Source organism: Nipponia nippon, unplaced genomic scaffold (genome assembly GCF_047370975.1).
Source record: "Nipponia nippon isolate SJK-2023a ecotype South Korea unplaced genomic scaffold, ASM4737097v1 scaffold_2, whole genome shotgun sequence".
Classification (NCBI taxonomy): domain Eukaryota; kingdom Metazoa; phylum Chordata; class Aves; order Pelecaniformes; family Threskiornithidae; genus Nipponia; species Nipponia nippon.
Genome location: NW_028262336.1, coordinates 85,268,207 through 85,280,706, shown reverse-complemented (window position 1 = coordinate 85,280,706; position 12,500 = coordinate 85,268,207). Strand labels below are relative to the sequence as shown.

The window sequence follows — 12,500 nt, the reverse complement described above, 5'->3', positions numbered from 1 at the left end:
TAGGAATCCAATTCCCAATTTTTTCAAGTATTTAAATATGTATTTTATAGGATGAATTAGCACAAAATATAGCTTAACTGTGCTTCAAGAAGAGTTAGGTATTTCTGCTTTAGGTAATGTCAAGATTAAGAGAGGACAGATACAGATCTCACATAATAATAAAAACATCTTTAATCAAGTTGTTATCAAAAGCTTGGTTCTTTCTGTGAAAAAAGCCTGCTGATAGTACAGAGACAGTGACATCCCTTTAATAAAATCAAATAAATTTCCATTTAACAACATTATAGCCTCATTAAAGGGAACTTCTGTTTGTGATTATGAATCTCTGGATTTTAAGAAGTTGAACTCAGTACCACTCTCAGTTTTGAATACAAAGCAAATAAACTGGAAGAAGTTTAATGATATAGACAATTACAATAAACTTATAATATTGAATATATAAAGGAAGACTTGTGTAAGAAGTATCTTGCATATAAAGGAGGAAGACACAATGCATAAACAAAACACGTTATAAATTCTGACCCATAATCAAAAGCAGATAGGATTAGAACACGTGAGGCATCCATGACACCACGAGAGGCACAGAGATGCTCAGGTATGTGGCACTGCCTCCAGCGAGCACCGAACAAATATATTTTGAGTGTATACATGAAGAGACAGGCATGCAAAAAGGGAAGTGCCCAAAAGAAAATTGCCATTTTGGAAACAATTTGCAGTATTCTGCAGCCATAATGAAGCAGCTAATTATCAACAGTACTTCCTTAATACAGTGAATACATGCTTTTAAATTTACGTTAAACATCTGAAAGCTACTGGGAACTTAGAATTCCAGCATCTGTGAAAGATCTGCACATCTATATAATTCCTGCTACAGCCTGTATCAGATTCATAACATACTTGTCCTGAAAGAATTCTAGTAATGATTTTATAGAAACTTTACCTCAGACCCTAACGCCGATGCTGTAAGCTCACTCACAATACTAGCAAGCAACCCACAAGTATTAGAAACCAGATGTGAAGAGAAAAGTTCGTTTTCTCTTCTAAGGCTGTTCCGTACTGGTAAAACAACAATGACCAACATCTTTTCCAGCACTTCCCGAAAGCTTGTCATCCCTGAAACATTTTCTTCGCTCTGCATTATGAAGAGAAAAATAACAAATGACACTGTTCTTATTTTAAAAACAAACACATTAATTTTCACATATTATAAACATTAAGTAACTGAAAAATCCATGGCTTCTTAAAAATAAGACATGTTTAGAGGGTAAAAAAAAAATTCTCAAAGCTTTCATAGGATGTGTTCCTTTGTCAAAAAAATGACTAATATTCTAATTTCCAGAATGAGGTGGTGTTAACTTTGTTTATTGCACTGGAAAGATATATGTGTGCTTCTCAGGAGAGAGCTTTTCTTATAGCCCTCCTTGCCATACTATCTATAAAGCATATCTTAGAATACAACAGATATATAGCTACCTATGGAACTCAGTATCATTGTCTTCCCCATTGTCTAAAAAGAAATTCAGGGGCTTCTTGGCCTTGATGTTAGCGAAGAGAATCTTCTGTGCAAACAGGTAAGATAAAACCAGTGGTGGGATGCTTATAAAAACAGTTGTTAATTTACCAGATGAAGACTGTGAAACAAATCTAAGCTTAGGCATCTACTGTGTCTTCTACCTACCAGTGACATCCACTGTTTTTCAAAACAGTTACCCATACTGAAAGTCATTCCCAATGAGTAAAAATAAAATCAGCTCTACTGATGGAAATCAAAGGTTTGTCTTTCTCACCATTTTGTCTCCCAAAAAGATCCAAGTAGCGAACTGATAGGGACGACAATCAGGTCAAGCAAACCTGTACAGATACCTGCACAGAAGACTTTCTCTCTTTAGCAGTTAAGGGGCAGCTGTACCCAAGATGGAAATACTACCTTTGCATTTAATAGCTTTTGGTGATTTTTTTTTCTTCATTAATTTATGCAGATGCTTTCTAAGTCTGTGAAAGCTTTTAGCATAATAATGGCCTACATGAATATGTTCCACAGCTTAACTGTGTATTTTATGAAGAACAACAATCTTTTGAACTTACCTTTTGCTAAGGTCTCTCTGATTGCTCAAAACTTTTGGTATTGGAAGACTCAACAATTATCCTTTATTTACCTTTCATGCATCATTCATAATTTCATAAGATCTTACCCCTCTTGTCTTCTAAAGTGAAGAATACTATTTAGTAGTCCCATCTCTTTGATTATCGTCTTTACCCTTTTCATTCCTGTAAATCTATTCTGGAATAACAGAACTGCAAAAATACAGCATTCGAGAGCCCTTGATTAGGAAAGTCCGTAATAACCTTTGATAGAACTATATGAACTGAGCTTCCCTTGTCTGTTTGTTGACTCCTTTAAAAGCTCCAGTTCGAGACACGACATTTTACTACCAAAGCTGTGTTGACTCTTCCTCAAAACACTGACTCTATCCACATGTTCATTCTTGTGATCACGTGAAAAAGCTGAAAAACTGTTGCAGAAAACACTATGCAACAGAAGACAACTCTAAACTATATTTCTGCCAATTTAATATTCCAAAATAAGTAAGAATAATTTTTGCTCAGACATCCTCCAAACAAGAAATAATTGGAATATTTCAGACCAAAAGATGAAAATTAGATAAAATAGTACGTTTCTGAAACAAGAAAACACTCAGGCAAATTCAGCTACATCCTTATAAAGCTAAAACTTCAACTGTTTTTACATAACTGTTTTTTGTTGCAGAGTAAAACAAGTTGTTAAATTTTTAGAATGTATCCTAACCTGACTAAGTTTTTCCATGTGTGCAACCAAAAGAGGAAAACGATGGGCCAGAGCAGAGTCATTCTCAGTGCTGACTTGTTTGACCATTGATCGCAGCAACGCCTCTCCATCATAAGCAATTGGAAAGATAGAGGTCAGTTTTACTGAAGTATGGCAGAGAGCAGACATCACAGCAGCAAGAAGCCGGCTACTGGAGGTTTTGAAGTTTGCTTCCTGGATGTCCTAAAAACATGAAAAGAAATTAATAGAATGGGACCGTTGCATTCGAAGTAAATGAGGGAAAAACTGCTTTTGAAAAGAACTTTCAGTTTTATAGTAATTATAAGAATAATTTAGATAAAGAATTTCATATACGGTTAGCTTTCCTGTGATTTTTACTTTATCTTCTCTCATGAGCTTCCATTTAGATCTTTCAAATTGGAGTAATTAAAATTTCTTGGTTGATATGTTTTAAAATAAACCCATTTAAAATTACTTTTGAAGTTACGGCACCCTTTGAAGACAAAGCACTTATTATAATTAATCAAACAATTTAATTAGAATAATATATTAAAGAACTAATTCTTCCTTGAATTTTTATATGCTAAATGAATTTTCATGCAAAGCAGCAAATTGCTTACATCTCACTGCAATCAATGCAAGCAAGTAACTCCACTGTTTAGATGTGGGATGCTCATTCAGAATAAGCAAGATACTTAGAAGAAAGTTGTTGATCATAGAATAATATTGCCAGCTTCTCATATACTTTGCTGGATCAGAGCACTGTTGTAACATTTAATAATGAGAAACTACTAGAGTATTAGTTATGCACTCAAGTTGTGAGTGTAACAAATGCCACATGTATGCTCCTAAGCAACGTGCAGCAAGAGTAATCACATATAAGGCATGGCCTCAACGCTGGAAAAGCAGGTGCTGACAGTTACCAGCACCACAAATTTTCTTCACTGTCCCAGTGAGAATCTTACTGTTAAGGGAGACTAGAAGTCCCTAGGCTCTTGTTGAACTTGGAAACTAAAAAAAACCCAACAAAAAACCAAACAAAAACCCACAAACCACAACCAAACACACCCCACCCCACCCCAATTATTAAAAAACACAAACCACAGCAGAATTCAAGTTGCAACCCAGGATAAACACAAAAAAGGAATAAACGTTTTAAATATCGCTTGGCTTCTCTTTGAGCAAAAGGGCAAGCTAAGTTGTAATGTTTACTTGTGCCATTTTAATGTACCTGATCCAAACAATTCAGCAAGTCACAAAGACATGCCCACTGGAGAGCTGGTGTTGGATAAAATGAATGAAAGCAAGCTGTGAATGTATTATGGCATTCCTGAAGAACAGCTTCTAAAAGACTCAGGGGCTGACTGAGATATCCTTGTGGATCGTTGTCCAACTTCACCATGCAATGATCAACTCCTTCAGATAAAATTTTTCTCAGCAAGGTCCTTGTTTTTCCAATGCAATCTGCTAATTTGCTGGTTTCTTCTACAACCGCCTTAGCTGTAGCTAGAGGGTTACACAAAGACGAGCGTTAAATGTACAATACACGAAACATTTTCACATAAAAATGTACATTTTACAGGCAAATAAAACTAGTAGAATTTATCAACACTGATGAATATCCACATTCAGAGAAGTTGATTTCAAAATTAAAACAGTGAAGGGTGTCAAACTACTTCGAGGAAACTTGAACATCAGAAACTTCTGGTTTTCCGGTCTTTCATAATATATGCTGCATTTTAATATGAGAGTTGTTGAACTACAGGCATGAAAAACAGATGCTGTCTTTCAAATACAATTTGTGCTCACCATCAAAGCAGCTACTATGTACAGAAATGGGAAAAAAGAAAATAAAAAATAGTCCAAAAGAACTCAACTGTAAAACCAAACAACAAATTAACTTTAAAACAGACATATGAGTTACAGTGTAAACATGTGGTGTTGGACGCTGGGTTGTGCAGATCATTGCAATTTCCCATTTCTGACAGCGAGTCTCTTAATTGCTCCAATAAACCCATCTGTATAAGCAATTTCATCTTACAGCATACCCTACATGAATACTTAGATCAAGTTTTCAATGTCGTGTAGATTATTATTTGCTGATAAGTATGAAACAACTGAATTAAGAGCAATACCTGATATTGGATATATTTCACAGGTGTAGACCCTCAGCAACCTGAGGCAGCAAGTGCCCACAAAACGCAATCTTTCTAAATCCAAAAGAGTAGCAGTGTATTGGAATCCTTTAAGTCCACGAAGTTCTTCAACTCCTAGCACCAGTGTTGTCCAGCTCCAGTGAAGAATGCTCAATAAAGATTCAAAGCACTCCTATTTCAGGGTATGAAGGATACAGAAGACAGATTTTGTGTTAAAAACAAAAAGTGGACTTTCAGCATCAGAATAAGATGAAAAGCAAATAGCATCTATATCCACGTTTATTATGAAAACATATTTATGTCTATACATAACTACCATACAACACACAAATCCTATTTGCTTGAGAATACAAAAAAGCACGGAGAATGTAGGGAATACTTCACTGTAATATCATGCTAAAAACTATTTATAACATGTTATAATACTACATGTGTGGAAGTCTCAGTTATTTAAGAACTAACAACTGTTTGTATTCACCTGTAATATAGATTTTTCAGTAAATTTTACCCGCTTCGTCTGCATATGGATAGTGTAATACCTACTTTTAACAGAATACATTCTTGTCATTACAGTAAAGACTTATCAGGTCTGTCTTTGCTTTGTTTTTAAACGGTTATGATCTGCAGGATCATGGAAACTATATCGCATTTACAGTACTTAAAGTTTAACAGAGGCACATGATAGTCCACAAGAAATCCGAGGATCTAAAAAGTTTTGCTTGTCCAAAAGTTTGTTTCTATTATTATTAAATGTGGTTGGTAGTTTAATAAAGTTGTACCTCAGAAGGCAAACTACAAGTATTTGGTATTGAATACCTTCAAGCTGCAGGTGTACCTTCAAGCTGCAACAATCAAGCTGATTGTTCATAGTTAGTTATAAAATGCCTAATGCTCCAGAAAGCCAAAACTGTCCTCTTATCACAATTCAGATCTATGGTGAAGGATAACAGCAGCAAGATAATGAAGACAGAGGATACAGTGCAAAGTATTAAAAGCCATAGGAGTTCATAGCTTAATGCAAATATTTTTAAGTAAACATATACTAAGAATAGCTATTAATATATTGATAATATGATTCCTAAAAATGCAAATTATATAGATAATAGATTTCTAGAAGAAATCTGAACAGGAGAAGATCATCCTGATCATTATGGAGTACTGAAGAAATGGAGAATACATAAATGAGAGAAAGCAAGCTGGTTAAGAAAACTGGACTGCAAGTGGCCAATATGGAGGCAATAACTTCAGTGTAACTATTAGTTGAGAATACTGACAGTACATGTAATGCAGTGTAAAATATAAACCAGGATGCAACTGAAAATCAAATAATCATTGCTTGTAACAGATAAGGAAGGGACTGTACTTCAAAAATTGGAAGACGGAATTCGTCTTATCTTGCATTATAATATTGCATTTCAACTTAATGCAGTATTCCTCAAAATTTGACTAACCACCTGCTGTAGGTGAAGAACTGCAGACTATCTTCTATTAATAGTTGCAGTTCACTGTGCCTATTAATACTCCTTACTTCAGCTTACCAAAGTTTAATTAATTGCTATCTGATCCTCAATGTATATTGGAATGCATCCAAGAGGAAGACTAATCTCACCAATGACTGATTAATGACAGCAATTTAAAAGCCACGGTAGAGAGCATATAGTAAAGCTCCCTCAAAACTCTGAAACGCCTGCTAATACTAATTTCTTGGGAGGGACTAAGTCTTGCACATTGAATACAACCAGTAAGTACAAACTCGACCCCATACCCCCCCGAAACCACTCAAAACTAAGTAGCTTACACATGAAAAGTAAACCAAACCTTGTAAACAAATACATTTCTAGGATGTCATCCTCAGGTCAATACCAAGCTTAGCTTAGATTTAAGTTTACATCTGAAATATTCAGAAAAAGTAAAAAAAACCAACCAACCAAACAACCAAACAAACAAAACCCCAAACATGTTCTATATACCAGTGTACCTAACTTCTGCTTGATAAAGCAGACAGAAAAAATCATTAGTTATTTCCACATATACATCTTCCGGTTTTCTATGTATGAATGAACTCGCAGGAAACACAGAAGATTCTTGATAATACTCACCACTGAGACAGTTCTGGCAAAAGACCTCTTTAAAATATGCACAGGTTCACTGGTTTGCTGTTTTCCTTTGGATGCACTGCCATCACTTGTTGGTAGCCTGGAAGAACAATTTAAGAACTGACTTGAAATCTGCACCAAGTTTTTACTGTTTATATTGTTCAAGTGGAACAAAAGTGGAAGAAAAGTTTAAGTTAATTATCAAAAAAATGTTCAATTTCAGCATAACTTCCTCCAGGTCCTAATCCTTCTAGACCAGCAATCAAATATCTTTAATTCTGTTCAACTGGCAGAATCGTGACAACTGATAACAAAGTCGAGATCTAATTACATATGAAATTATTACAAGTATTTACTGTATTTCTTCAGATGACGTTTTTAAGACTAGAAGTGTTATTCCTTAAAGAACACTAGTTTTGTGGAGGTAAAATATATGCGGAGGTAAAAAATACAGGCAGCACCTGTTACTGCAACACCCTTCCTTTTGTGCCACTCATGGCTCTTCAGCCGTATCCTTCCTTCAGAGGCCCCAATGCTTGTTTGCCTTTGGCTACAGCCATCTCTCCATAGAAATCACCAAAACAATTAATAGGTTATGAGAGGATTTATGTGCTTGAGTCAGAATGAAACCTTCCTCTGGAGAGATCGGGGTCTATGGACACAAAGTTTACCTGCTGAAGTGAGGTGTTCTGATAAGGGACCCTGAAAAGGACATGCTTAGAAAGGACATAGCAAGAGAACTGGCAGGAAGAAATCCCAAGTTTCAGAATTTACATAGGTGCAGGGGGGAATATATATATATATATATATACACACATAAAATATAAAAATTATGTCTTGTATATATCTGAGGAAATGTGAAAAATATATTATCAATACTGTGAAAGAGTTCTTGCTTTTTAAAACAGTTACATAACATTTATCATGGGAATAATAAATTTATGATAACTTATTGTAGAGCAGAATTCGTTTTGGTTTTGTTTGTTTGTTTGATTGGTTGGTTTTTTTTCCTCATTAAAATCATCTGTTTCCTAGTATACTGCTCCTAAACTGAGGCTTACTAAATAGAATACTTCCCAACTAGCAAAAAAATAAAGCATGTTAGATGAAATCATGAGGCTCCACAGAACTAAATGAAAGCCTTGGAACATAATATATGAAAAAAGACCTCTTAAAGAAAATCTGCAAAGGAATAAATGTTGGTATAATGGATTTTTTACTTCTCTCAAAGACACTAAGTTTTCCCTAAATTTTTCAGATACTGATTTCCTTAGCTTAATACAATAATCATGTCATGAAACATATGTTTACTTTAACAGGGCCTCTGTTTAAAAAACATGTCAATAAATTGTTCTAAATAGAGGTCAAAATATTACCTGTATAGTAACTGTGGGATCTGCCCTGCATTAACATCTGTACCATTATTTGATTTCTTGGAACTTTTAAACTGAAATACAACACTGAAAGAGAAACAATCCAATTATTATTCAAGCAACATTAGATCTCTTCTTTTGCATTTAAAAATATGGAAAAAAATATACCCATCATCTGTAGTAATAGAGGCCTGTCCATGAGATCCACAATCACTGCTAGGTCCTGACACTCTTGCCCAGGCTACATACCACCAGCCAGCTTGTAGGAGTACTGGTTCATCAAACATCATTGCATACTTCTCTCTGGGAGAAGTAAATTTTGAAAGAGATATATGTGAATTAGTTTTTAGATTAGTCTTTAATGAATTATACCCTGCTTATAAAAGAAAATTGAAAATGAATGGAATTAAGTTATTAATCTCAAGTATCTATTTATATTCAACATTGAAACATTTTTCACTGAAAAAATGTAGTAATTTAAAAAAAAAATTCAGAAGGACATACAAATGCCTAAGTCTAGCTTGATCTTGCATTTTGAAACAATCAGATATCAAATGCCAAACAGAGTAAGGAGAGATTAAGTTAAATTAACATACATAAACCCAATTACATTTAATACATAATACTGCAAGTAAAGTATTACTTATATTCTTTTATTTCAGAAAATTCTGGGTAATTTTTTTTAAATTACAAGAGCATATATACATAAATTCTTAGGAATTACACATGAATATTTAAGAAAGTAATAAAATATATTTTTAGGGGTATTGATACATAAGAATTAAACCTAAAACAATTAGTCATGCATGATTTGAATGTTAAATTATTTCATAACAGGGAATGAAAAAGCAGCTAAAACATGGCTAACCCCATCCATACACACAAAATCTTTCAAGCAATAACTGCTTGTATTCTAATGAGCTGAAGCACAATAATCCTTCTTTTGGTTATGATAATTTCATATTGCAATAAGTTTAATGATGAGTTTTTTAATGCAAATACCCATTTGTGCTTGAAAACATCCTCTTGATAGGAGTATTCAAAATAGCTGCTGTGACATTTTGTTTGCCTTGTTTTCTCATCACAGGAATATGGGATTTGACTTTGGTTTATACAAGAGCAAATGTGAGATGATTTTTCCTTCTTTTAATTTAGTACCATAATGTCTTGGTAAGGTATTTGGTGTTTTACTACTTTACCCAACACACTTTGAGTGTAAGTTTTACATCACTTGCTACAAACTTCTAATGATGCAGATCATCTCTGTTGCTATTTAAAGTGATTTTAAAACGTGTATGAAGAAAGTAAAAATACAGATCAAGAAGTAGGTAGAAGTAGGTAAGGAAAACATCTTACCTAGCAGCACAATCATATGCTAAGACATCTGTTTCAGCAAGAAGGTCTCCATCAGTCTCATGGTCTCCCCCATCTGGACCCAATTCAAACAACTGGTGGAGTAAGAAAAAAGGTAAAAAATATGTCTCAGCTGTTAGAAACCTCATAATACCACTTTTCCCTGTCTGGCATTCTGGAAACTCTCTACTAGTATTCTTTCCCCTTCCCAAAACTAATTGCTAGTTACTATCACTGACAGGCAAATTCCCATCTGGAAGTCAGGATTTTGTAATATCATTAACATTTAAAAAAAATAGCAATTGACACTGATCTCCCAGTCTTATGCCCAGATATATTCTTAAGTGGAGAAACTCCCTAAATCTTGGAGGCAAGTCAAACGCAGAGCATCTAAAAAAGGCGAAGTTGGGCAGACGGTGCAGGCTTTCCATCACAGACTGAAATGCACCGAAGATATACTCAGCTTCTCTGGAAAGGGACAGCTTGACTGTTTAGCAGAGCTAGTTAATAGTGTCATAAACAGTTGGTGACTAGGACAAAAGATGATACATTTTTCAAAAGAACCTGGGTTTCTTACTCAGTCAAAAATCACTTCTACAGTGTGATCAGTTTGAAAAAGGACCACAATACATGTCTATGACTTCTCTTGCAAACGCCTATTTAATACACAGTTCATCTATGGTAGGACTGGCAAATCTTATCTTGGCTATAAGCTAATCCTAGACAACCAGAAACAAATTGAAAAAGTAATACTAGAGTGCTTTCATAGGGTTACTACCTGTAGTATTTAAACATTAGTCATGCTTTTTCTTTTTTTTGTTGTTAAGTTTCTTGGCTTTCCTTAATCATTTCCAATTCTCAGTCATTGTGTTAAACTAGAATGAAGTACAACTACTTATTTTGGATCTCCTGTTGTCTTATGCAAATGTTACTGCTAAGCATATGCCATCCATTTCCCTAAAACAAACCTTAATACCTATTCACCCGAAAACAGAAAACTCAATAACCCAGTAAATGACAAGTAACAACAATAACATATTCCAAATACACACATCTAATATAAATCTCAGACAGATATTAGATCCTTCCTTTACAACGTCTTTCAGGGAGTTTCTAAAATCCTTATTAAATGCAGGAACAGAAGCTACTTATCAGAAACCAGAGCTTTGTCATCACACTGTGTGTTTATGTGAGCTTTTTTATCCAAAGCCAGGTTTATTTATTTATTTATTTATTTTAAATCAGCACACACGCTCCAACCCTAATCATCCTCACGTTTGGCACAAAGCAGAGTTAAGTATGTTTGCTGTCATTCACTCTCAGTTGAAGAATCCCAGCTGAGAAGCTATCCAGACAACAGTCTGAGAAAGAAGTGGCAGGGACAGCTGGAAGCAATGGCTCAGCTGGTAGCAAAGGAATTCCAGCTACTGATAAGCACTCTTCTTCTGTTTTTGAGAAGCAGTCCCTCACGTATTCTGACACAGGATGTGATTCTAGCTTGAAGCCCACAACACCAATTTTCTGCAGGTGGACCTCTGAGCTTTATGTAAATACCTCACAGAACCATTCTACCCACTGCCATATCTGCTCAAGACACCTGTAAGACAGCATAGCATTTAGTGAAGGTAAGAATGAGCCAATCCTTGACAATTAAGAATAATAATTCTCAGATTTCTACTTCACCTACCTTACCTGCATGAGGTTCATTACTTCTCACTGAGAAGCCTTCTTCTCGTTCTATTATTAATGCTTTTAATCTAAAGTAAACCACTCATTCATCATTAATCATGGTTTTAGGTGGCATTTCTAAACTTCTGATTTTACATAACATAGTTTAAAACTAACCCAAAAAACTTACCTTTATTTTAGCAGTGTATTCACCCCTACCTCCAAAAAGACCAAGACCACCTAACAAAATATCTGTATCAGCACAGAAACGGATAGCTTCTACTGAGTGGGCTGAATAACCCCAGCCTCCTCCATGACCTGCAGAAAAAAGCCCAACAAAAATACAGTTAATCTATCTTAGTCTTTTATTCCACGAGCCTGATCAGCTTATGCTGTAAAATTTTACTGTGTACATACTTTCAAATCTGTTGACAACACTATAGTCTTCTTTAGAATAAACCTTCATTACTGCTTGAGTCTCTTCTTCTGTATTTGCTACACCCATTTTTAAATCCTGCATAGCAGCCAAAGTATCAAGACAACCTAAAAGAAAGCAAAACCAAGAACAACTCAAATTTCTTATTGTTGATTATAATCAGTGAAATGGAAATGAATACTAGTTAAAAAGATTAAAGCAACCTGTTTTGTTCCTAAACCACACATATGCTACTGAATATCATTATAGCTTTGATTAGGTCAGGAGTCACTGCTGTAGAATCTCAAGGTTCATTACTGCAGATCAATTTCATTTAATTTACTGATTTTCCAGAATAACCAAGAAATGTGATTAAATCTTTACTTTGCAACTTTTCCAATGGTAAATAAATTGCCAGCAACACCTTCATTATTTTTTTTCCCTTTTTACATTTCCCTTATTACCAAAAAAGAGTTGAGGTAGTAACTGAATTATGCCTTCACAAAAGGCATTTTGTTTCATATACATGGGTACCTAACGTGCCTTACTCTCAGACACAAAAAAGTACTGTTCAAGTTAAAATTTATCACATCTCTAACACACAATGAAGGGAGCACCTAAAATAACTTCCAA

General features: G+C 34.7%; 1 protein-coding gene across 8 annotated transcripts in view; it reads right to left on the bottom strand.

Moving 5' to 3' along the window:
• Positions 1 to 12,500, bottom strand: part of MYCBP2 (MYC binding protein 2) — a 212,991-nt gene that overhangs the window by 96,721 nt on the left and 103,770 nt on the right. For all 8 annotated transcript variants that reach the window (XM_087759490.1, XM_087759491.1, XM_087759489.1 and 5 more), the window contains exons 25-34: positions 11,870 to 11,995; positions 11,643 to 11,770; positions 9,788 to 9,879; positions 8,600 to 8,734; positions 8,435 to 8,518; positions 7,062 to 7,158; positions 4,942 to 5,134; positions 4,038 to 4,312; positions 2,807 to 3,028; positions 941 to 1,132 (exon numbers count right to left, since the gene is read on the bottom strand). In XM_087759490.1, coding sequence (XP_087615616.1) covers positions 941 to 1,132; positions 2,807 to 3,028; positions 4,038 to 4,312; positions 4,942 to 5,134; positions 7,062 to 7,158; positions 8,435 to 8,518; positions 8,600 to 8,734; positions 9,788 to 9,879; positions 11,643 to 11,770; positions 11,870 to 11,995 — 1,544 coding nt within the window. The remainder of the gene's footprint in view (positions 1 to 940; positions 1,133 to 2,806; positions 3,029 to 4,037; positions 4,313 to 4,941; positions 5,135 to 7,061; positions 7,159 to 8,434; positions 8,519 to 8,599; positions 8,735 to 9,787; positions 9,880 to 11,642; positions 11,771 to 11,869; positions 11,996 to 12,500) is intronic.